At 38.4% G+C, this 26,911-nt stretch overlaps 1 protein-coding gene and 1 pseudogene across 3 annotated transcripts in view; one reads left to right on the forward strand and one right to left on the reverse strand.

Annotated features, from left to right (window-relative positions):
- The window catches only part of Tasor2 (transcription activation suppressor family member 2), a 48,013-nt gene that overhangs the window by 13,250 nt on the left and 7,852 nt on the right, over window positions 1-26,911 (forward strand). For all 3 annotated transcript variants that reach the window (XM_036188711.1, XM_036188710.1, XM_036188712.1), the window contains 8 exons: window positions 2,550-2,653; window positions 3,802-3,874; window positions 3,977-4,039; window positions 8,162-8,878; window positions 11,125-11,367; window positions 13,743-14,616; window positions 16,574-16,988; window positions 21,075-24,851. In XM_036188711.1, the coding sequence (XP_036044604.1) occupies window positions 2,550-2,653; window positions 3,802-3,874; window positions 3,977-4,039; window positions 8,162-8,878; window positions 11,125-11,367; window positions 13,743-14,616; window positions 16,574-16,988; window positions 21,075-24,851 (6,266 nt within the window). The remainder of the gene's footprint in view (window positions 1-2,549; window positions 2,654-3,801; window positions 3,875-3,976; window positions 4,040-8,161; window positions 8,879-11,124; window positions 11,368-13,742; window positions 14,617-16,573; window positions 16,989-21,074; window positions 24,852-26,911) is intronic.
- Window positions 9,147-10,738, reverse strand: LOC118583826 (annotated as a pseudogene).

Below are 26,911 nucleotides of genomic sequence, written 5' to 3' on the forward strand. Positions count from 1 at the left end.
AAGCACTGTGATAAAAGGTGTGCACCACCACCACCAGGCCTTGTTTTTAATTTATGCACTGTTAGGTTCAAAACAAATATGAGACCAGCATTTGGTAGGCAGAGGCAGGTGGATACTCTCGGAGTTGAAGGCCAGCCTAGTCTACATAGTAAGTTCCAGGCCAGCCAGGGTGACATTGTGAGACCCTTTTCTCAAAACAAAAATAAAACAAATGAATATTGGAATTTTTCCAGGGGCCTACCCTGAGGAAATCCTTCCCAGAGACCTGGGAAAGGTACTGTGCCCAGCGTGGGGGGGTGGGGGGAGGAATCTGAGAGAAAAGAATCTATGTACACTATGCTCTTTCGTCTGTTTGCTTTTCTCTAAGACAAAACTACCTGTATAGCTTGAGTTCCAGCCTAACACTCAGTTCCTCTCTGTCCCTTCTTTTTCTGTTCTCTCATAGCCTAATAGTCATTCAGCTCTTATGCTTATCTTTGTCTTCTGTTCTTTCATCCTCCATCATTCCTTCCTCTTCTCCTCTACTAAGCTAATTCAAATCCATCTACAAATCCACAAAACTTTTCCTGAGCCAGTCTGCCTTACCATCTACAGAAACTCTACCTTGTTCTCTTCTCTCTTCCACTCTGACTGGACCAGGAATTCTGCCCCAGCTTTCACTGGCACCTGGATATGGAAAAAAACCAAAAAAAAACAAAAACAAAAAAACCCTTTGTTCTGAGTCAGATGCTCTGGAATGCCATTTGACCTGTCTGGGGAAGGAAAGTCTGAGCTTCATTTGTACAAGAAACAAAGCTATGCATCTACAGTCCCCTGTCTCCTAGGCTCTGTGGGGATGTTACCTAGTTCAGAACAGCAGTAGGTCTGAGAAGCTCATGCTATTTGCCATGTGGCCTGGTAGTATATGAGCGCACAAGAAATTCATAACAAGAAACAGCTGAATATTAAAAGCTGAATAACACCAAATATTCCTTGTTAAATGGCTTCCCTCTAGAAAAGATTCCTTGATCTTTCTAGGTACAGCTTTATTATATACAGCTTAATCTCTAATATATTCTTGAGACTTGCAGCAGAAGAAAAAAATGGGTCATTTACTTCATGAAACAATATTTTTGTCTAGTATTTGTTTTGTTAATCTTGTAGTAAGAGAGAATATTTTTGTTTCTGTTTTGAGACAGGTTCTTACTGTATAATTTTGGCTGTCCTGGAACTCACTAAGTAGACCAAGCTGGCCTCAAAGTTCCTGGTATTAAAGTACATTTTTAAAACTAAACATTGTGAAAGTTGTTGTCCCCTCCCTCCCATTCCAGTTGTAGTATTCTCTCCCTCCGTCCTCCCCCAACCTGATCCCTCCTGTTCCCATCACCCCATCCAGCTCCCACCCACCTGTCCACAGGCTATGACTGTTATATTTACCCTATGCAGTGAGATTCATGTGTCCCCCTTTGAGCCTTCCTTGTTACTTAGCTTCTCTGAGTTTATGGATTGTAGCCTAGTTATCCTTTACTTTACAGCTAATATCCACTTACAAGTGAGTACATACCTGTTTGTCTTTCTGGGTCTTTGTTACCTCACTCAGGATGATCTTTTCTAGTTTCATCCATTTGCCAGCAAATTTCATGATGTTGATTTTAACAGCTGAGTAACTCCATTGTGTAAACATACCACATTTTCTTTATCCATTTTTTGGTTGAGATTGTGAAAAGTTGTTTGTTTGTTTGTTTGTTTTTTAAGATTTATTTATTTATTATGTATACAGCATGTATGAGTGCAGGCCAGAAGAGGGTACTAGATCTCATGACAGATGGTTGTGAGCAACCATGTGGTTGCTGGGAATTGAACTCAGGACCTCTGGAAGAACAGTCAGTGCTCTTAACCATTGAGCCATCTCTCCAGCCCCGAAAATTGTTTTTTAAGTAGATTAAAAATAAAAGTTCTCTGTGGTGGTCACTGTTGACTCCCCATGGGAGGCATTACCTTTCCTCAGGAGTGGTTGGGAGAGGTGGGAGGGAAATGAGAGAAAGGGAGGGAGGAGGCACTATGGTTGGTATGTAAAATGAATTGTAAAAAAAAATTTAAAAATAAATAAAAGTTGTGGCTTGGCAGTAATGGTGCAGGCCTTTAATCCCAGCACTCAGGAAGCAGAGGCAAGCAGGCAGATTTCTGTGAGTTCAAGGCCAGCCTGCTTTACAGAGCTAGTTTAGGACAGCCAGGGCTACACAAAGAAACCCTGTCTCAACAAACAAATAAGTGTTCTGAGGCAAGGTGTTGTGACACATGCCTTTACTCCCAATTCTAAGGAGACAGGCAGAGAGGTCTCTGTGGATTCAAGGTCACCCTGGTCTACATAGCAAGTTCCAGGCCAGCCAATAAAACGTAGTGAGATACTGTGTCCATACATGTATGCGTACATACATACATAAGTGTATGTCTTAAAGAGAGGGTAATGGGAGTATATGTAATCAAAACACTTTATATACATTTATGGAATTGCCAAAGAATACTTAATTAAAATTTAAAATGTTCTGTATTTCTGATTCCCTCTACAGTCTGTTTCCAGGATTTATGCTTTGATTTATATGAAGTGGAACTGTCAAACAAACAAGGGGAAAACATAGATAAGCTAATCGAGTACATTAAAAGTAAGCAATTGGTAAGAATCACTAATTTCAAGTATAATTATTTTTTCCTTAAACTGAGAAATTGGTGCCTAAGTATTAGCTGAATTGTTTAGTCTATTGGTAGAGTTTTCACTGTTATATATACTGACTTACAATATAACTGACATTTTCATTTTTCTTACATCTCAGCTTACCTTTTTGTCTCATTATTCAGTTTATACTCCTGACTAAAACAACAAGAGGTTTTTTTTTTCCCTCTCAAAGACTTTATTGTTTTTTGATACATTGATTAGTTATCTAGTGTGTTTGCATTAGTCACAGTGCCACTTCTGAGATGCTTATTTGAAAGCCACCTTTTACCTTTATTCAAGGGTTTATAAAAGTTGGTTCTTCTGTTTCCATAATAGAGGCAATGAGATTGAGGAATAACTACTGGTTCAAAGAATTCTATCATGTTGGCCAGGGTTTCTCAGTGTAAAAATAGAAATCGATGCTTGACCCAGAGTTTGAGCTAGGTTTTATGATGAATAATTTCTAAATATTACAAAGGAAATGATGCAAATGTTGGATAGTAATGAAGCAAGTCAAGCCTTGTCTGTCCCCATAATAGACATTAAGAAATCAATAAAGTGGGCTGGAGAGACAGGCTCAGCAGTTAAAAAAGCACTGGGTATTCTTCTGGAGATCTTGAGTTCAATTCCCAGCAACCACATGATAACCCACAACCATCTATAATGAGATCTGGTGCCCTCTTCTGGCATGCAGATGTACATGCAGGCAGAACATGTATACATAATACATAAAGAAATCTTAAATCAGTAAAGTAAAACAGACCATGCTTGCATGCGTCTGTGGTGGGGGACAGTACCTGTCTTAATGATAGTGTTGGTTAAAATACTCAAGAGTTGCAAATAACGTTAGTTCCTGTGTGACAGTTTTGTCCTGTGGCTGCCAGTCAGGGTTACATGCTTCATTTCCACATGGGTGGGAAGAGACAGAGCCCCTCCTGACCATCATTTTAGTTTCATTAGAAAGGTTTTTATAATATGCATATCCTTCAGTAGCCGAAAAACTTATGGGAGCTCATCTTTCAAAAATGAGCATCAGTCCTACTCAGTCTACAATAGTTTTTCCAAAAGTAAAGATTGAAGAATCCTCTTTTATTTATTTTTTTAATTAGGCAATCATCAAATGCTTAGAAGATAAGGGATTTTTCATTTTACTTACATCATCAGCTTTAACACCAGAACCAGGTAGGACCAAGTTTTTTGGGAAACAATTTTTTTTAATGAATTTACTTTTGTTTCATAAGATAAACAACCTACATTTTCTTCTCCTGATTCTTACTCTTACAGATTTTGGAGATGTGCAGATGAGTCTACATGGTTTACATTTATTCCATTCACCTCAATCAACAGGTGAGGTTACAGTGGTACCCAGTTCAGTCAGCCTGTTGGGTGCTTTCCAGTCCTCATCTTATTTTGACTTCTTAGTAGCACAGAGCACTTCTTAACTGTGTATTTTCCCTTAAGCATTTGTCTTTCTTTAACCTTCCTGCTTGACCTTTGCAAATGGACTCTAAGCTTCAGACCTATGTCTCCACCTATTGACATATCTAGCATGCCATCTAAGCTTCCTCAAATTCAGCATATCCAAATGAATTCATTTGTTGTTCAGTAGTAGCTAGGACATGCTTTTTCCAAAAACTATGACTTGGAATTTTCATGGCTACCCTTCATATCTAGACTGTGAGTCTTGTATTTGGACTATGCCTTCCCAAGGTGATATTGAGGACAAATACTTGTTAGAAAAAAATAATCATTGCTTGCTTTCTTTTTTTTTTTCCCCCCGACACAGGGTTTCTCTGTAGCTTTGCGCCTTTCCTGGATCTCGCTCTGTAGACTAGGCTGGCCTCGAACTCAGAAAGATTCGCCTGCCTCTGCCTCCCGAGTGCTGGGATTAAAGGCATGCGCCACTACCACCCGACAATCTTTTTTTTTTTCTTATTTTTTGAGACAGGGTCCTCTGTGTAGATTTGGCTGTCCTGGTACTTGCTATCAGGCCAGCTTCAAACTCAAAGAGATCTTGCCTCTGCCTCTCAAGATCTGGGATTAAAGGCATTCACCCCCACCACCTGGCCTCAAAAAATAATATTAATAATGTATTAGTGACTTTCCTATTGCAGTGATAAAAACACAATGGCTAAGGCAACATAAAGAAAGAGAGTCATTTGGGCTTATGGTTCCAGGGGGCTTGGATCTATGCTGGTGAATCGGAGGCAGCAGGCATGGGGGCTAGAACAGCAAACTGGGAGAACATACTAGCAGTGGCAAGGGGCTTTTGAAACCTCAAAGCTTGCCTCAGTGACATACTTCTTTCAGGAAGGCCACACCTTCAAACCTCCCAAACAACTGCTGTCCATTGGGGACCAACACTGAAGCATCTGAGCCCATGAAGGACATTCTCATTCAGAATACCATAAGTCAACTCATATATATAGTGCCTAAACAGTTATAAATCATGTTGCGTGTATCATATTGCAATTAAAACACTTCTTGGTTGGTAGAGTTAGTCTCATAGGCATAGAGCTCTGGATTTGATCTCTAGGATTGCATCTCCTGGGATTATAGGTATTTGCCACCATATCTAGCTGTGCTTATTCGTACAAACATTAATGTGCCTGTTTTGGTTTTTTGTTCGTGAGGCTAGGATCTGAGCATGCAGTTTACCACTGGTCTGCATAATGTTTACTGTAGTTGCATTCTGTATATTTAGAACATATATGTGTCAGACATCTAAAAAAAAATGTTTGCTAAGCAAAGAAATGTAATAGCAGTTTTTATTGATTAAATTATACTGTATGTGTTTGAGGATAATACTAGATTTAGTATTTCTAAATTTATAGCCAGTATAAAATGTTTTTAAAGTGGATTTTTTAAAAGATTTATTTTATGTGTATGAGTATTTTGCCTATATGTTTGTTTTGTGCAGGGACCCTGAGGCCAGAAGAGGGCATTGGGTCCCTAGGAATTGGAGTTTGGGGTGGTTTTGAGCCTCTGTGGGTGCTGAAAACGGAACTCAAGTCCTCTGGAAGAGCAACCACTGCTCTTAATTGGTGGGCCATCTCTATATAGCCCCTTAAAGTTGATTTTTAAATATATATACACAGGAGGAGATCAAAGAAGAACTCAGTACTTTTTAATATTTTGGAGCAAATAAAACAACCAGTTATACAAACAGATTGACAAAGGATATTCACATTTATTATGATATGTACTTTTCTAAATATTATTGATTTAGCAATCCTTAAAGTATTCTTTATAACCATTTCAAAGATGAAGAAACAGATTTGCCCCAGATCAACCTGATTCGAGGGCAACCTCTCAACTACCATCCTGTGTTACTTTTTTTCTCTTAAGCTTTTTATTTTGGAGCTGCAGAGGTCGTTGTGTGGTTAAGAGCACTTGCTGCTCTTCTAGAGGACCCAAATTTGCTTCCCAGCACCCATGTTAGGTGGTTCAACCTGTAGCTCTGTCTTCAAGGGGTTAAATACCTACATTTGCACATACATGAGTAGTTGCACACACAAAAAATAAACAAACCTTTAAAAGATTTATGGTTACATTCTTCACTTTTTGTCATCTCTCACTTCCCTTTCCCCCAGTTCCTTTCTTTTCTGCTGGAGATTGAATCCATGGCCTCATGCATGCTTCTTGGCTGAGCCACATCCCCAGCCTTCATTTCTCCTCTTTCATTATAAACCACCAGTCTGATAACAATTACTTGTACCCAGGAAAAACATAGGAATGCTCTGTGAATGAATAAAACAGTGTTGGATTACTTTTTTATACCTTCCTCATTGAGACTTGTTTGTTTTGTTTTTGTTTGGTTGGGTTTTGTTTGGTTGGTTTTTAGTGTTTGGTTTGTTTTTTGATTTTTGTTTTTCGAGACAGGGTTTCTCTGTGTAGCTTTGCGCCTTTCCTGGAACTCACTTGGTAGCCCAGGCTGGCCTCGAACTCACAGAGATCCGCCTGCCTCTGCCTCCCGAGTGCATTAAAGGTGTGTGCCACCACCGCCCGGCCGGTTGGTTTTTTTTTTTAAGACTTATTTCTTCATTATGTACACAGTGTTCTATCTACATGCCAGGAGAGGGCACCAGATCACATTGCAGATGGTTGTGAGCCACCATGTGGTTGCTGGGAATTGAACTCAGGACCTCTGGAAGAACAGCCAGGGGGCTCTTAATCTCTGAGCCACCTCTCCAGCTGAGATTGTTTGTACTTATGCTCATTTGACGCTTTAGGTACTTCTTAAATTGAAATTTTGCTTAGCTGACTTAACATTCTTTATAGGTTTTTGTGATAAGTCTACTAGAAAGCATATTGACTTCCCCCACCCCCCTCTTTCTCTGGTTTTTGGGGGTTTTTTTTTTTGAGACAGAATTTCTCTGTGTAACAGTGCTGACTGTTCTGAAACTCACTTTGTAGACTAGGCTGGCCTTGAACTCACAGTGATTCACCTGGCCCTGCCTCCCAAGTAATGGGATTAAAGGCGTGCACCACCACTGCCCGGTGGCTCCTGCCTTTCTAAGTTGCTTCTGGAAATAGTGAAGTTGCCTAGGGAATGTTCCTTTTCTATATTCTTTTTCTTTCTCTTGGTACTCTGAATGAAGAGCTTCAAAGGAAAAAATTTTGTTTTAATAATTGACTACATTTCCTTTTTATTTATTCTATTTATTTTACATTTTCTTTATTATTTGACCTTTTTGCCTTTTCTGATATTTGCTACAGTATTAATGTATTTAACTAGGACTATTTGGTATTTCATAATTCTGTAGATACTTTTTAAAAATTCCTTAATTCCTATTTCCATTTAGTAGACACTGGAGTTGTTTCTGTAGATTTATATTATTGCTAACTGAGATGTTTTAGACTTTCTTTAACTAGTTCATACAGATCTGGCATTCTCCTTTTTTCTCATTTGTTAGGTTATTGATTTGCTTTAAAAGCAGAAAAAAAAAGCAAAATTAGTGAGCCAGGGAGATGAGTTAAAATACAAATTAGACAGTTCAGTTAATTTTTAAAATATGTATAAAATATAATTTGAGCTATATTTGAAGCTTAAGGCCTTTGCACTTTTCAGTTCAATTTGTATTGTAGCCTCTTAAAAGAATATAAGTGAAGTAGGAAACAAGTTGCTTGTCCTTAGGGCAGTGCTGCTACTTGAGGTCCACTGGGCTCTGTCTAAACACCCTGTAGGTGACATGAAGCTGGAGGCAGTTATTTTACTCATTGTAATGTAGTGTTTGCATATCAAGTCATTTTTTTTTTCAGTGTTGATGTGTGTGAGAGATGTAAGTATATAGAGATATATACTCATTAAATTTACTCATTAAATTTTTACTAATTAACCACTTAGGTTTTCATCTGCAGTACTGTAGTATATATATTTTACCTGGTAATAATTTTGAAATCAATAACATTTTTCCTGTATGTCTGAAACAGTGTCCAATTCTTAATGTATGTGTATATGTGTTTTAGGAGCAAAGGACTTGAAAGTTGAAGATGACATCTCTCTGAAAGTGATACCTATTTTACCTGCCCTTGGTTGTGCACTTCTAGAAGCAAAGAAGTCACTTCCTGAAAAAGGAATCCCTCCAAACATCTTAGTAAAGCATAGTTTCCAAGACATGTATAAGGTGGACAAAAGCCTTTCGTTGATGGCTCCTCGGGATGTAATGAAAGACACTGCATTCCCTGGGAAACTGTCCCACGCTTTTGACTTGGCTCCCCCACTTGAAAAGTGCCCTTTAGAGTCTCTGACTCAGTTGAAGAGTTACTTTTCAGACCCTAGTGGCTACACTCTGGATCTGTCTACTGCTTTAGACTTGTTAGCAGAGCCTCCTCCGTTTCCTTGTATTTCAGATGGGATTTGTGATGATGGGTTTTCTTTAGTTATGACTCCAGATCCTGAATTTCTTGACTCAGAGATGGAAATGAGAAAAGAAACTGAAACAACCAAAAAATGTGGGAAAACATTGAGAGTAAAAAAGAGAGCTGTGACTCCATTGACTCCAGCTTCAAATCTGAGAGTTCAGCCAAAGAGAAAGGCCAGCACGTCAGCTGTTACACTGCCAAGTAAACGAGTGAGCCTGGGCCGCCCGCTTTCCAAGAGAGCTTCAGCTAGAGCAGACAGCGGACCATGCAACCCGACTCTCAAGTTAGTTAAAGGGCAGTTTCCTCAGAAGAGAAAAAGAGGTAAGAATAATGTATGTGATTATCATAATTATAACTGGATTCATGTGAACTAGAGCTTAGCAGTGTGTTAGAAGTTTGTTAGAAATACCATTTTTTCTGAGTGGTTCATACGTATATGAAATCTAGAGAGACAGTGATCTAGATAAGAGCTGGAGACCAATAAATAAAAAACATTAAGATCTCAAGAGCCTGCCCACCAGAAGTTAATGTTTCTCTAGGAAAATCTTCAGCTAATTCTCACATTTATGTTCCATTCTTAGAAAGATGACTATCTGATTTCTGTATTGTGCTCTGGCTGTGGTAGGAAAAGGGGTCCTCTAAAAATGGATATGCCAGTAACAGCATCCATTAACCAACAGCCTAAATAAGCACCTATAAAAGGAAGAAAAAGTTTTTATTGGGAGGTACAGTGCCCACAGAAACCAGAAGAGGGCATCAAACTCTGGCTCCGGCCCAAGCCCCAGCCCCAGGAGATGGAGTTCCAGGCCATTTTGAGCTGCCTGATGCCCAGGTGCAGTGAATCCACCACTAGTCCTCTAGACAAAGCAGTATGCTCTCTGTACCGTTAAGCCAACTCTCCATCCCCACCATTTTTATTGACAGTTATACTTCAGTCAGTATGGCCCACTATAGGACTTTCATATTCATATAGCATCAGCTCAAGTTACATCTATTGTATTTCTCCAAAACTAGGGAATTGGTTTTTTTTTTTGTTTGTTTGTTTGTTTGTTTTTTTTTGGCCAGAGCTGAGGATTGAACCCAGGGCCTTGTGCTTGCTAGGCAAGTGCTCTACCACTGTGCTAAATCCCCAACCCCGGGAATTTTTTATGGGACCTTCTAAGTAAAGGAGTCAACACACTACTATATAATCAAGATTTCCATTCATTCATTCATACATAGATCATATCTGGCTCTGCTACTTTATGTGGGTAGAGTTGGAAAAGTAAAGCAGAGATCATATGACCTTCAAAGCTGAAAGTACATCCTTTCTGTTACTTCATGGGAAATGTTTGCCAATCGTTTGTTTTCTTTTCTGTTTTTTTGTTTGTTTGCTTGCTTGCTTTTTAACAATGGAAACAAAAATATACCTAAAAGCAAAGCTTCTGAAAAAAACCATTTGTTCTATCCTATGTTGTATTGTTGCTCAAACTTGACCTTGGCTTCTCACCTGGCCTTGGGTGTCAGGGCTGGGTCTCTAAAGGCATTCTTGTTGACAATAGTTTTGTTGTGGGCATGAGATGATTGTAGTTATAAACTTCTACAAAGGACTTGATCTTTGATCTTTTGGCAATTTTCTTTTTTCGCATGGCAGCTGTCACTTTTGGGGAATAGTAGTCAATTCTAGCCACCAGGGCATGGCTGTAAGGACGGTCTGAAGTGTCATCATCAATGTTCTTCATGATGACAGCTTTGTGTCTGGAGTAGCGTCCAGCCAGGATCAGCACCATATAGCTGGAGAGTTTCTCTCTAGCTCCTGCCAAGCCCCGGCAGTCCTGCAGCCAACTTATAAAATAAACATAACACTTACATTATTTAAACTATTGGACTGTTGGCTCAGGCTTCTTGCTATCTAGTTCCTATATCTAAAATTAACCCATATCTATTAGTCTATAAGTTGCCACGTGGCTGGTGGCTTACTGGTACCTTACATCTCACTTGTCATGGTGGTGGCTGGCAGCATCTCTCTCACTCCGCCATCCTGTTCCCCTATTTTCCTCTCTGCTAGTCCTGCCTATACTTCCCGCCTGGCTACTGGCCAATCAGCTTTTTATTTATCAGTCAGTCATAGCAATATATATTTACAGCATACAGGACATCCCACAGCAACACCACTTTCTGGGGTTTCATGAACTTGCCCATTTTGACAGCAAGCAGCTGCTCTTGTTTTTGATTTTTAGTTTGAAAATGTTGGTGCCTATGAAGCATATGAAATATGCTGATTGCCAAGATCTGAATGTTAAGTTTGACCCTCTGATTTAACCACTGGTCATTTCCCTGTGTTTTGCTTTATTTTTAAAATCCTTTCTTGATACCCAGAACTTTCTAATGTATTTCCTAGTATTAGTTAGCCCTGCCAAATAAAATAAAATAAAATAGGGGTTGGGGATTTAGCTCAGTGGTAGAGCGCAAAAGCCCGGGGTTCGAACCTCAGCTCCAAAATAAAATAAAAGAAAGGGTTATGGTATTAAGCGTCTGGGACACACACACACACAAACCTTAAAATAGTCTTGTCTTTTCTGCATAAGGTGCAGAAGTGCTGACTGCACAGTTTGTACAGAAAACCAGACTGGACAGGAAAAAACAAGAAACTTCTGTGTCTAAAGATGCTCCAGTGGCTACAAATGCTAAAAGGGCAAAGAAACAAGAAAAATCTCCAGGTAGAGTTGTTTCTCGGACTAAACCACCTATGAAAAAGTCTCCACAAAAACGGAAGGTAAATGTAACAAGAGGCCGTCGGAATCCCAGAACCAAAAAGCAGCCCCAGCCTGGTAAGAAATGCTCTTCCTGTAATTATGAACACTATAATACATGTCTAACAAACCATAAGAAAATATGGTACAATACATAACAGCAATTGAAATGTATCAATAACACTATAGTCTTTAGTCCAGACATAAACAAAAATAATTATTTACAAGTTTTTGATTTTTTTTTGAGACAGGGCTTCTCTGTAGCTTTTGGAGCCTGTCCTGGAACTCACTTTGTAGACCAGACTGGCCTCGAACTCATAGCCTTTCAAGTGCTGGGATTAAAAGCGTGTGCCACCACTGCCTTGCTCTTATAAGTTTTACATTTGTTTTATGTGTATGAGTGTTTTACCTGCATGTGTGTCTATGTACCATGTGTATGCAGTACTCATGGTGGCCAGATGAAGGGGTCTGGTCCTCTAGAACTGGGGTTAGAGATGTATGTGAGCTCCATGTGGTTGCTTGGAACTGAACCCAGATCCTCTGCCAGAACAGCAAGTGCCCTGAACCACTGAGTCCCTGGTTTCTTAATTGTGCTGTTTACCTAAAAGAAGGAAAAGTAAAATAACTTAAAATTAAACTGCTGCCTTTTAAACCAAATACATTATTTTAGATTATTGGCAGTTTTGAGCAAACTACACATAACTTTTTTTTTATTACTTAGAAAACCTGTAAGACTCAAACAGTACCTTCTGATTTTAAAGCCTAAACATGAGTTTTATAAGTTAAAGTATAAACATCCTCATTTATGACTAAATATTCTTGCAAATAGTATCTGCTAGTATTAGTCTTAATGACAATCAATTAGCAAAGGCTATAAGATTGTCTAAAAATAATTACAAGTAGTAATCAAAAGTATATTTGCTTTAAAAGGTGATGTTTACTTTTGACATACATAAGCTAAAAACTGACTGTTGTTAGTCTTACATTCCCACCTCTTAGACATTAATTCTTTATCAATCAGAAAGTACTGTTGTTATCTCAGCCTTAACCTTGATACACCAAACATACAACACCCTACTTAGGTCTATTTTTCTTGTTAATTTTAGTCTTCTGTATATGATGTTTTTTTTTCTTCCAAATGGCAAAGTCTTTGTTGTTTTTACATTTTATTTATCTCTTGCCCCTGTTATGTTTTTAATTGATTTAGAATCCGTACCAAGTCAATAATTGTTATAAATTAAATTATATGCTTAAACTGCTTTTCTTGTCACCAGTAGTCTTTATAGAAGCCATAACTTTTACAAGTGATATTCTATATAAGAAATAGATGAGTCTATGTAAACTATAATGTTAGCAAAAGTAGACAAATCAGTATCACTTAAGAGTATCAGATCGAGGCTGGAGAGATGACTCAGTGGTTAAGAGCACTAGCTGTTCTTCCAGAGGTCCTGAGTTCAATTCCCAGCAACCACATGGTGGCTCAAAAACATCTGTAATGAGTCCTGGCGCCCTTTGCTGGCCTGCAGGGATACATGCAGGTCGAACACTGTATACATAATAAATAAATAAATCTTAAAAAAAAAAAAAAAGAGTATCAGATCATAAAATAAATTCAGTATTTCCAGTGCATCTAGAGGGCCAACAAGAAAATTCTCTATGTTGACCCTTTTCTGTCTGGCTCTCTTAGGTTTTGCTATTTTAAACAACTCAGCTGTGTTTGATTATTTTTTCCTCCCAACACCCTTCTCATTCCAAATGATACATCATAGGCCAGAGTTTCCCTCTCCTTAAGTGCTTAATTAAATGTATAAACTGGTCTTTTATAGGCAGGTTATTCATTTCAGACATCCTGTGATTGATTACAAAGAGTTAATTTGGCTTTTCTCTGTATCCATTTACCTGCAAAGGAAATTGTTATATAGTATAGTTGTGAACTTAATTTTTTATAACAGTGTTTATGAAAGATTAATGTACAGAGAATGCTTTGCAAACCATTGGAGAATGTAATTTTTCTGATAAAGGCAAATGATTAGATTCTGTTATTACAGAAAGAAAATTGCTAGGAGATTGCCTCTTTTGCAGGTAATAGTGCCTTTATTGCTAAAAGTAAAGTTTTTAAATGTAAAATTAATTAAATATTAATTGATGATTGACTGTTCACTACTTTTATAATATTTTATACATAAAACATAAAGCTAAATGGAATTGTTTCTTGGGAATGGTGTCTGAGACAGTGTGTTAGCAAACTCTATAATACATATTTCACATTTCTAAAGTACATCTTAACTAGAATGTAAGCACACTGAAGGCAGGACTCTGGATTTTTTGCTTTGCCCACCCTCTTTTTCGTAACTGTTGTATTGACTATTAATTTTCAGTTAAGTATAGGAATATGCAAGATATTCTAAGAAAAACAAATATTATATCTGTCCTTTTTGTTTTTTATTACGAAGCTGAAAAAGACATTGCTTTACATCTTCAATCAGAAATTTCATCAGATGGTCAAAAAGATGGAATTAACCTAAGTACAGCTCAACAAGAAAGTATTGCAGTGATTCCTAAAGGTTTTCCTGAAAACTCGATTATCAACTGTGACTCCCAGGCTTTAAATATGTTAGCGGATCTGGCATTAAGCTCTGCTGCTTCTTCTATATCATCTTGTGAGCTTAGGAACCTTTCCTGCTTCTCTGAATTGCCACAAAACAATGTTTTATTCTCTAAAGAAAATTCATTGCACGGTACCTCTGACCATGAATATCATAGGGGAGTTAAAAGTCAAAAAGGTGTACTACTACTTAAACCATCCTCTGATGAGAAGATTAATTCAGAGTCAGACTTAACTGTTAGCCAAGAAGAAAACTTGGTACTTTGTGCTCAGCCTCTTGCTATTGCCCAGCCAGCACCCACTGAGGAAGCCCGAGAATCCTCAGATGCAAGTCAAAACTCGGTTGCTGTGGAACATTCCTATGCCTTGCTCCTTGCTGAGCAGTCAAAGAAACATCTGCATCAGAGAAAGTTACCAAGCCCTGCTTTTGCAAAGAATGGGGCAAAAGGCCCCGAAGCTGGAACTCCTATAGGAAAGGTCATGCCATTTCGGCATCTACAGAAAACCTCCCCTCTACAAAAGCTTTCTGAAGACTCATTGACTAAGCGCAAAAGTCTGTTTGTATCTTCCATCCTCAAAGATTTTTTTTGCTCTCATACCGTTCTTAGTTGTGATGGCTCCTTAAAGATCACTTTCAAATGTGAAGGAGAATATGCATTCAGCTTAGATAGCAGATACACCAGCAACCCATTGGAGAAAACTATTGTGAGAGCATTACATGGGTAAGTAGGAGGGGTACAGCTTTTTGTTGAGATCTGTAGGATAAGATGGAAGACTCATACCTGACTTTGAGGAAGGAGAAAATGTTGTCAAGCCATAATATAATATAGTATCAAATGTGTCTTTACTAAGAGTTGAAAATGACAGGTTTTGCCACTGTTAATCACATGGCGAACTTGTAAAGATAATTTATCTTTAGTCTTGTGAATGGATTTTCATTAGCAGTGCTTGTTCATCAAATTAATGGGAGTGAGCCATTTTAAGTGAACGAGTGATTCTGTTAAGTCTTCCTTAAGAAGATTCATGGGGCCGGGTGGTGGTGGCGGCAGCGCATGCCTTTGGTCCCAGCACTCAGGAGGCAGAACCAGGCAGATCTCTCATGAGTTTGAGGCCAGCCTAGTCTATAGAGTGAGATCCAGGACAGGCACTAAAACTACATGGAGAAACCCTGTCTCAGAAAAAAAAAAAAAAAAAGATTCATGGAGCTGGGGAGTGGTGGTGCACACCTTTAATCCCAGCACTCTGGAGGCAGAGGCAGGTGGATCTCTGTGACTTTGAGGACAGTCAGGACTACAAAGAGAAACTCTGTCTCAAAAAACCAAAGGAATTTGGAGAGATGGCTTAGTGGTTAAGAGCACTGACTGTTCTTCCAGAGGACTTGGTTTCATTTCTCAACACCCTCACGGCAGCTCACAGTTATCTCTGACTCCCAAGATTTGACACCTTCACTCAGACATACATGCAGGCAAATACCAATGCAAACGAAATAAAAGTAAATTATTTTTTAAAAGCAACACAAAAAGGAATCATGGCAGGGTTGGGGATTTAGCTCACTGGTAGAGTGTTTGCCTAGCAGGGCAAGGCCCTGGGTTCAATCCTCAGCTCTCCTCCCCCCCCCAAAAAAAAGGGGAATCATGGCAATAATAATGGATTTAGTAGCACTATAGGATTTTGGAGATTAAACTGATAGCTTTCCTAGTTGAGTCTCTTGTGACCTGGAATAAGTATGTGCTTCTAGGCATTGATTCTCAAGTTTATTATATATATACAGTCCATTTAGGGATCTCATTGAGCTCCAGATTCTGGTGCATTCTGGGGTCTACATCTCTTAACAGATTTCAGGTGTCAGTAGTGGATTACAGTATGAAGAGTGGTTTTTAAGTATAGGTAACAGCGTGGAATGACATTCAGTTATCTGTGAACCATTTCATACTTACTAAATGACATTCTACATTACCAGATTTCTTCTTTGCATGGGTTGACATACACAGAGGTAGTTGATGTCCTAATTAGTTTTTCTCCTGTATGACAACTGAAGCCTAACTCCATTTCAGCCCACTTCAGCTGTCTGTTGTCTTTTTGCCTAAGAACAGTATTGTTTTGTGTCTATCTAGAACTATAATCTGAAAATGGTATAGTTTTTTGCTACATTGTCCAGAAAATACTCTAATCATCATACTTTTTCAGCTATTATAAGGGATAAAAATGAAAACTAACTACAAAGCAAGTGCCAGAACTGTTACACAGAAAAACCCTATCTCAAAAAAGAAAAGAAAAAAAAGAAAGAAAACTAAGTTGATTAACATGTCTCAGCCAAACTAAAATGATAAGAATTTGGGTACTTGCTAGAACCATTAATCCCACAATAAACAACCTGTCTCTAGAGTGAGTTCGTGTGGTATGAAGACAAATGCTAGGCCAGGAATCAGAGCACTCAACTGTTCTTCCATATAAGTTTTGTGATTTGAAATAAGTCATTTAATGTTCTGATTCTTTGTTTTCTTCTCTTTAAGATGAATGGGTTACTCTTCATAATCATTTGTTAAATCAACTCTTACTGTTTCATATTTGTAATATTTAAAAGTGAATACAAAAAAATATTGCTGATAGGAACTTGTTTGTGATAATTAACTAAAAATAATATTTCAATTATTTTTTGTGTGCTCTTTAACATCTCAGACCCTGGAACACTGATTTGCCTGAAAATATGGAAGATGTGAAGCTTTTACTTCATATGTGGGTAGCTCTGTTCTACAGCAAACAGAACAAAGTCATGGGGTCACCTCGAAAGGTGGTAGAACACAGAAACCCAGCAAAATATGTATGCATAAACAGGTCCATAGAATCTTTTGACCAAAGTGACATTGAGGAGTTTTCCGGTGTGGACTCTCTGTTGGAGACTAAGGAAGCACATGAAGGTCATGCCGCTAATACAACCTTTACTGGACCTAACTGTGTGCTTCCTTTTATTAATCCACCAACCACCAGAGACTTGGAACTCTGTGTACAGAATGAACAGAAAGAAATGTTTACAGGAGAGTGTCACCTGGATACTTCAGGAAGCCAGAATTTCATCCATTCTTGTAATAATGAGGTGAGGTACTATTATAAATGTTTTTGGGGGGGGCGGGGGCTAATTTTCATCTTATATGTAAAGGTACTGTTATAAATGCTTTTTTTGGCTAATTTTAATTTTATATGTAAACATTTAAAACAAGGTACTATTTAGAAAAAAAAATGGATCTTCCAGCTATGTAAAGGATTTTAATGCCCCAAACATAATTTTCATAAAATGTTCCTCTGTATTGTCCATAGGTAGGTTTTATCTACCATCTTCATTGAAAAAGATACAGAAATCAGATATGTGGGAACCCAGCTTGATTGTCATTTATTAGTATTATAATTTGGGGCAAAGTACTTGTTCTGAACTTGTTTTAAAATAACTGACTATAAGGACTAGGGAGATAGATTAATAGATAAATTGCTTGCTGTGCAAGCATATGGACCTGAGTTCAAATCTTCAGCATCCATGTTCAAGCTAGGGTAGATTAATCCCTGGAGCTTGCTGGCACTAGCATATTCAGTGAACTCCAAGCCAATGAGATAATACAAGGTGAATGATACCTAAGAACAACAATCAAAGTTGACCTCTGACCTGCACACATGTACCCACAGAAACACACACAAATTACTAACTTGTTATGGCTTACCTAGATATTAAGGATCAAATGTTAGTGATAAATATTAGTGATGCTTTGATAGATTTTGATAAAGCAGGCTAAAATTGATTATATTTGAGTGAGTTTGGAAGGCAAATACTGGAATAGTAAAGTATCAGACCTATAAAGAAAAGTAATTTGTGAGTAACTATTTTCTGAGTTTAGAAAGCATGCTTTCTTTTACTCCTTCATTTTCAGCCAGGCTAAATAATCGGTATTTTATCTAGAATAAATGCTAAAGTGGTAACAAAAACTGCTAAATCTCATGGCCCAGATTTAGTCTAGAAATTTTTGACACAATTTGGACAGCATCTGGTACTTGCCCTTATATTGGGTAGACTGTGTTGCTGTACGTGAGGTCAGTGGGGACTTGCAGGGCCAAGAGTGAACCTAGGAAGGTGAGTATCTTCAAGTGGCGGTCATTATTAGCAAAGTTAACATACCTACAGCACTGTATACCAAATAATGTTCCAAGCTCTTCCCTCACAGTAACTCAGGTAATTCTGAAACAAAGCCAGTGAAGTAAAAACTTAGCTTACTAAACTGTGATGAGGCCAAAGAAATTCTCTGAAGTCATGTAAATTACAAAACCAAGACTCTTATCAGAACAATCTGGTTGTATCTGTGTCATAGTCTGGGGATGTAATTGTGTACACATCCAGATGAGTATTTTATACATAGTGACTTGGTTTTTGTTGTTTTTTTTTAAATGAGATTCAGAAATTTTGTCCTATTCTCAGGGATACAAATAAAATCCAGTTAAGAGCAAACTATACATTAGACTAAGAAAAGTAAGGCAGGTTTCAGTTACTACCTAGGTTCATACATACTCCATACTAGTCTCCCCCCCTCCCCCTCTCCTTTCTCTCTTGGCTGTCCTGGAACTCTCATGAAATAAGACATAAAGAACGCTAAACCTGAGCTTGGTAAGGTGGCTCACCATGTAAAGATCCTGGAACTTTCCGTGTAACGAGAACCAACTTGTAGAGTTATCCTCTGATCTCCGTACATGAATGAGCCTTGGCATATGCTGCATGAGTGTGAACACACACATGGAATAATAATAATAAATACTTTTTTTATTTAAAAAGAAAATGAAGGATAAGCCAGGCATGGCACAAGCCTGTAATCTTAGCACTTGAGGTTTGAAGACAATAGGATCAGGAGTTCAAGGCCAGCCTCAACTACATGATATTCTGTCTCTAAGAGGGGTAGATTAAGGGCTGAATATGTTCAAAATATATACTTAAAGAATAAAAATAGTATATATTTTTTAAATTTAACCATTGAGTAAAATTATACTTAATGTTTATGTGAAACAAATTCAGAACCTATTCATGTCTATTCAGGGAATTTGCTAAGTTGGGGATAAAAGAAATAATTACAATGAATGATTTTTAATTAATATTAAATATTTATAGTATACATTGGTTAAATATTTCTCATCCAAAATTTTTAGGACCAGAAATGATTCAGATTTGAGAAAACTTCAGATTTTAAGAATATTGCATAGACTTTACTCATTGAACATCACTGTCAGAACACCCGTCTTGAAGTGTTTCACACAAAGCTTAAGTATCATGTCCGCACGTAAAGGCTTTGGATATCGAAGTATTCTAGGTTTCAGATTTTCAGATAACAGATGTTCCAGCTTACGCTTCTAAGAGTATTTGAGAGTGGGAGGCTGGAGATTTTCTTGAGTATTATGCCTGCACATAAAAGCATGTGACTGTACTATAACATTACCTTGTTCCACAAGTGGACACACTGGCACAAAAGGCTCTAGAGGCCAATAGCATGTTGCTTGCAGTCACATGTGTACTTGGCTAGTTTTTAAATAGACATTATTTTAGAAATACTCTTTTGTGTCTGCAGTTAAATATATATCTAAATATAAATACACCAAGATTGTCACAACTAGCATTTCACTAAGATGCATAGTTTTACAGTTTGGGTTGGATATTTGCAGGAATGGTGTTACTAGAAGGACCACAGGAAAGTTCTCAGTCTTTCACACTGTTTTTTTAAAACTGCCATCTCCGTTCCCTACCCTAACTAACTACTAAAGTATCTGATACCTCTTTGGTTAAGACAGAAAGGTTTTTAATGAGTTGTGCCCTCAGTTCCACTGGATGCCTCTAGCCACGGCAGTCTGTGAGCATAGTGCTCCAGACTTTGCCACATGTGGTCAATTGTATTGATTTGGGTTTTTCCTGGTTTATATAAGATCATGTGGGGACTTAACAAAACAACCTCCTGATGAATTTATCAGAATTGTCCTAAGATGTCCTGTTGATTTTAATCTAAATTCTATTTAGTACTGTTAACTCAGTCCTTTTATTATATGAATGAAAAGTCAAATTGATGAATCTTGTTGCTTTGTAGAATAAGAGGCAGTAAAATAAAAATAATTGTCTGCAGTTTTACACAAAGTAGTAGTTAAGGATTGAGGAGGGACTCTTCCTTACAGAATCACTTATTCAGAGTTCATGGGATAGTAATTATTTACTGTCTTGTGGGGAAGGTTCCAGGTGGCATTGTTTGTATAGTGTAATTAAAGATTGCTGTTTAAGAAGAAAAGGTTATTTATGGCCTTAATAGTTACTTAATTTCATTAACAACAAATTACTTTTAATCGCCTAAAGTGTGTGTGTGTGTGTGTGTGTGTGTGTGTGTACGTACGTACATGTACGTACACAGGACTATGCAGCCCTAGTAGAGATCTGCCAACCTCTGCCCCTCTACTGTTAAAGGTGTGCACCACTACACCCTGAACATTAAGATCTAGTAGACTGGCCGGGCAGTGGTGGCGCGCGCCTTTAATCCCAGCACTCGGGACGGGAGGCAGAGCCAGGTGGATTTCTGAGTTCGAGGCCAGCTTGGGCTACCAAGTGAGTTCCAGGAAAAGTGCAAAGCTACACAGAGAAACCCTATCTCGAAAAAAAAAACAAAGAAAAAGATCTAGTAGACTGGTCAACTGACATATGGAACTCTGGTCTATAATATTTGGTTTTTTGGTTGTGTTTTTTTTTTTTTTTTTTTTTTTTTTTTTTTTTTTTTTAAATGTTTGTTTTGAGATAGCCCTTTATAGCCAGGGACCATGAATTCAGTATTTTCCTGATTCAGCCTTCTGAGTGCTGGAATTAACAGGGATGTGAGTCACCACCCCCACCTCATCTGTGAATATGTTTAAAGGAGAAAAACAGTGAACTGGGTATAGCTAAGAGGAAGGGTTCTCGCTTAATGTACACGGGGCCTAGGTTCAATACTTTGCACCACAAAAAGAGAAAACACAACCCTAATTTCGTGGGTTCATTTATCTCTACCATATGATAATTTCTTAGAGATTAAGAAATTAAAAAAAAAAAAAAAACTAAACTTAATCCGTGTCTTTTTCATATATATAATTTTTCTTAATCTGTTTAATGTTTTGTTTTTAAAAAAAACTTTTGTCATTTCAGGTAACTGGAAATAAAGCCAAACAAGAATTAACAGATGTACCTGAGACTTCTAATGTTGTGTTTTCTGGTGTTGCAAGTGCCCAAAGTAATGGATCTTGTATTCCCAGTGAAGATAAAACCTTCCAGAGCACAAAGATGGTTTCTTGTAATGACTCTGTCGCACAGGCCACCTTGACCACAGCATATGATGGGGCCAGCAGTGAGTCAATATGTCAGAAGTCTCTGTTCAGCACCCTTGAGAACAAAGTTGATATTTTTCATCCATCACTGCTGATAAAAACAGGTGCTGTACAGGATGCTACACAGCATAGCAGCGCCATCAATAACAAATGTCCACCCTCTGTGGAAAGGACAGATGATAATCTGGAATATATGATGATTAGTCTGGAGCCAGTTACTCTTGCTTTTGAAAAACCTGCCTATGTTCCAATACATAAAGAAATAAATACAGCTGACAAGCCTACAGGCTTTAATACCGAGCTGATCAAACAAGTATCCCCTGCCTTGAATATTCAGTATCCTGTGTCTACATTGGAAAAGGCACAAATACAGTGCCCTAGGGACATTCCTTCTCTTGCCATTTCAGAATATAAAGAGAGTAAGTGCCTTTCTGCCTCCTCCCTAAAAAAGGAAACACCTGAAAGTCAGTGTCCATTACAGAAAGAGATTCCTCTGACATCAGCTGATGAAGGATTGATAACGAAAGCACTGTCATTAGTTAAAAGTTCTAGTTATTCATTAGCCAGTGACAAAACAAAATGCCCACAAGATGCCTTTCTACAGACTCAGAATGGCTTCAGCATGTCTTTAGATGAGGTTCTAGAACCATCACAAGTTAAAGTAGTGTCATTATCAACCTCTGCTACCCTGGAAAACAAGCAGTCCCTTAACTGTATTCCAGTAATAAGTAATATAACAGATGGCTCTACAGAAGTAAGGAATAATGACAAGAGTAATCTAAACCAAGAAAAGACTTCACAAACATTGAATTCAGTATTTCCCCAACAAACAAGTCTGTCTGTGAATAAGGAAGAGGTTAGCATGGAGTTGTCAGGGGAAGGTTCTGATACTGACCTAGCTCTAACAGTATCACCACCTATAAGCCCCAAGGAGGAAATGGCAGCTTGTGAAATTGAACAGTTACAGAGGGCCCCAGTATCAAATTTAGGACTACAGAATAGAAATGAAGAAATGGTTGAACCAGAAGCACAAGTGAGCCTCATGAAAAACAAAGAAATAAATTTAGCTAGCTGTATGTCAGTGTATCCTGTGGAACCTAAAGAACCATTAAAAGAGACACACAGCAATGATTTAAAACCAGGTACATTAATATTTTCTAAAGAAAATCATGCCCCTAAGGTTGCAGAAGAAATTAAAGTTTCCTCGGGCTTCCCCTTTGGGCCTCTAATAGAAGAAGTATCACCAGCTTCTAGTCCTGATCCCATAGTATATACTGAAGAAACACAGCCATCTCCATGTTGTTTAGAACTCCATGGTACACAGTCTGAGAAAAGTAACAAGTTCTACCAAATTAAGTCAGGAGATTTAATCATACCAGAAAAAGAAAATTCTCTTGTTGATCCTAAGACTTCAAATTCAATATCACAAGGCCAAGTGCAGCTTTCAGCTGAAATACCACAGGTACTAACTAATGCAGGAATAGAAGGCAGAGTAACTGTGCCTGGTGAGATAACTGAGTTCATTGTCCCAAGTGAGCACAAAGAGAGTTTATCTTTCTCAGAAAAGGTACAGTACAATGATAAAGAATTAAGCAAACCTACCTCACCCCCTAAATATGGAGGTAACTTCAAGCCTCTTGAAAAACTGGTAAAATCAGGAAACCCATTGCAGGCAATTTGTATGGAGAATAGAAATCTGGACACAAAACCTCTTGCCTTGGAGTCCAGTGTACCCTTATGTGGTCCTAGAAAAGTTGAAAATAAGTCTTTAGCAGACACATTGGTTTCTATAACCACCAGTAGTGGAATAGTGAATGTGTCATTAAAACAGACTAGCTCTAAAGACAATAAGAAAAATGTGTTTGACAGTGATTTGAAAACAGAAGCTGATAATACTATGCAGCCTGGGTTAGTGAACTCTGCCTCTGTTGACAAAACTGATGTACAGACATACATGCACCCAGAAATCTCAAAGTTTGTTTCTTCCTCTGACAGTGCCCAGTGCACCTATTATACAAAACCAGTAAGTGTAGAGCCAGGGTTTCAAACACAGGAAATACCGGTAGTTAAAGTGGCCAGTTTACTTCAGAATATTGGAACTGAATTACATGAAGAAAGGATGGATCTCAGTGCTATTGACCTTCACTCTAACTCCACATCTACAAAAGATGAACAAAAAACAATTCATGTGCTGCAAGACTCATCAAAATGTGAAGAAAAAATGACCTCGAATGATGGAGTTTTCTCCAAAATTGCTCCTTCTTACCAAAATACAGCAGACATCAGTAAAAGTGTCAATGAAGGGCCTTTTGCTTCCTTTGTCCTAGAATCCATTGACTCAGTTTGTGGCATCTACAGAGAACATATTGTCAGTGAAAACTCTAACATGGGACATAAAACCAAGGCAGATTCTGAAACACTGAACAGGAATGCAGAGATAAGTGGAAATGCTTCCATGTGCTATGGAGCACTTTCTGGAGACACTGATCAAGAGTCCTTTGATTATAGAAACTGTAAATTAGATGTGGAGAATTTGTGTACTTTGAGAGGTAGTCATATAAGCCAAAAAGATGCTGTAAAAGATGGCAGTGACTCTTTCACAGGCTTAAACAACAGTGATAATGACACTTGGGTCTACTCTAGCAAAATTTCAGAGCTGGAGAAACATATTCCACCCAGAAGCTGGGAAATGGAACCATGCCCTATCTCAACAAATAAGTGTATGCCTCACTATGTCCAGATCCCAGATTCCCATGGTATCCCCAGGACTTATGCTAACTTTACTATAACAAAAGAGTCCAAAGATACCACAAGAACATTGCATAGCCTGAAGAGGCATCGGAATTTCACTGCAAACTGTGGCCTTCTTAGCTCCTGGATTAGCACTTGGCATGTGGCAGATGACCTCACACAGAATACTTTGGACATGGAGTACTTGCGTTTTGATCATAAGCTAAAACAAGTAAGAAAGAAGAGGGATTCTCGGCAATCTTGTCCTTCTACCAACATCTTCCCTAAGGAGTCCCTTATCCGAATCTCAGTTGGAACATGCCCTTCATCACAAACATCTGATGCCTCACTTCTGCATCTTCCACCTAAGAGCAGAAGCCCCATTATGGTGACAGTGGTACACTCAGACACCAGGCAGCAGAGTCATTGCCAAAGAGGCCACTCACCCAGCAATCTAGACAGTTCTCCTTTTTGGAAGGAGAAACATAGTCAAAGTAGAAATCTTAGAAGTTCTGAAAGAAATCAGACGGTTCCAGTCCACCTAAATAAACTGAAATACAACAGTACTTTGAAAGAATCTAGAAATGATATTTCACTTATTCTAAATGAATATGCTGAATTTAATAAGGTCATGATGAATAGCAACCAAATTGTTTCCCAAGATAAAAGGTTAAGTGTAGCTTCTGCAGAAGCTGTGTCCCAGGAGACATGTCAGTCAAGACAGTCAGTATCCTACAAAGATGTCATCACAGACTTGTGTGCCACTCTGCATCTCAAACTAAAAGGAGTCATGAGGGAGGCTTGTAAGAACCCTTTCTGGTTCTACCTCGTTGAAACAGAAGATAAGTCATTCTTTTTAAGAACAAAGGTAAAGTACCAGCTTACTCTCTACTTCATTATATTCTAAGTTTATTTTAGAAGTAATTAACTTAAAAGTTTGGGTTTAAAAGAAATGGTATGGGAACGTGATACGTTATCAGTAACTCAAATAGAACACAAATTCCAAAATGACAAAAAACGAAAAGCTAATGGTGGCGGAGCGGTGGTGTTGCACGCCTTTAATCCCAGCACTTGGGAGGCAGAGGCAGGTGCATCTCTGAGTTTGAGGCCAGCCTGGTCTCCAAAGTGAGTTCCAAGAAAGGCACAAAGCTACACAGAGGGAAAAAAAAAAAAGAAAAGAAAAGCTAATGGTGAATGAATCAAGACAAATGCTGGGCTCTCCCAAGTCAGGTTTTCACCATATTTACATCCATTCTCAATTACCATGTTCTTACCTTAGCATTCAGTGTTTGTTTAAGAAAAATATTCCAGGGCTGGGGAGATGGCTCAGTGCACATACAAAAAGCTGTGCATATGGCCAGTAATCCAAACACTGGGGAGACAAAAGCTGCCAAACTCTGGGGCTTGCTGGCCAGCCATTCTAGCTGAATAGGTAAGCACTAGGTTTACTGAGAGACCCTGTCTCAAAACAGTGGAAACTTTTTTTGGTTTTTCGAGACAGGGTTTCTCTGTAGCTTTGGAGCCTGTCCTGGAACTCACTTGGTAGACCATGCTGGCCTCAAACTCACAAAGATCCACCTGCCTCTGCCTCCTGAGTGCTGGGATTACAGGCGTGCGCCACTACCGCCCGGCTAGAAAACACTTTATGTCAACTCTGCAACCCATGTTCATTCATAAACAAAAATCACACACCAAATGTCTTTTCAGTTGATGTATACACTAGAGGAAAATAGTTAATAACTTCTAAAATGAAAAAGACATGTCTACTATATAATGTTTTGTGAAAAGTAATCTTTGTAACTAATTTATTCACATCGTTCAAAGGGCTTAGTGCTGCATAGATAAAAGCATGTAAAGTGGCAAGAAACAAGGTATGTGTAACACAAGCCCAGCAAGGGCAGATGGGGAGATCTGGTCAATACCACTGAACAAAAGAGTTTACTGTCAAGAGATGAGTTAGGTAGCCAGGAGGTAATGGCTCATGCCTTTAATCCCAGCACTCAAGAGGCAGAGGCAGGTGGATCTCTGAGTTCGAGGCCAGCATGGTCTATACAGTGAGTTCTAGCCAGAAATGTTTTCACAGAGAAACTATGTCTCCAAAAAAGAGAGAGAGGAGTTTGGAGACACTGAAGAGCCTTGCTAGGAAGGGACTCACTGAGATACATTCTCATATTTAGACTTTATCCTGAGGTCACTGGAAAGACTCTTTTAAAAAAAAGATTCTTAAAAATAAATGGCAGGGATTGGAGAGATGGCCCAACAGTTAAGAATATCTACTTTTCTTACAGAGGACCTGGAATTGGTTCCCAGCACCCACACAGTGGCTCATAACCATAGGCATCCTCTTGTTTCTATACTGAATGTATTGAAAATATTGACAGTATTTCACCATGTGGCCACTATTTATAATGAGAAGCACACATTTGTACAAAGGTATAATTTTTAATTAAACGCATCTAAAATAAACTTCAGAATAACATGCTTTCAAAAGCACAGTTTTGGCTGTGGTGGCTGACACCTGTAATCCAAGAATTTTCTTCAAAATTTATGCTGTCCCTTTTGAGTGATAATGAAATAGTCAAAAGTTCAGCTGTTTGGGGATTCAAGGCAGACAAAGGAATACATTATAAAGATAAATATTCTGACTGTCTTTAGTGTAATTGGGGTGTATAATAGCAAGCCATAATCCTTCCTGAAAAAGAATCATGTAAGAGTCATGATGGACCGGTGGTGGTGGTGTGCACGCCTTTAACCCCAGCATGGGAGGCAGAGACAGGTAGATTTCTGTGAGTTCAGAGCCAGCTTCATCTACAGAGTGAGTTCCAGGGCAACACAGAAACCCTGTCTTGGGAGGGAAATAAAAAGAAAGAGTCTTAAGGGAGAAGATGGGATTGTGGAAATTCTTTCATGATGTACATTCACCTTCCC

The sequence above is a fragment of the Onychomys torridus genome, chromosome 5 (genome assembly GCF_903995425.1).
Source record: "Onychomys torridus chromosome 5, mOncTor1.1, whole genome shotgun sequence".
NCBI lineage: Eukaryota > Metazoa > Chordata > Mammalia > Rodentia > Cricetidae > Onychomys > Onychomys torridus.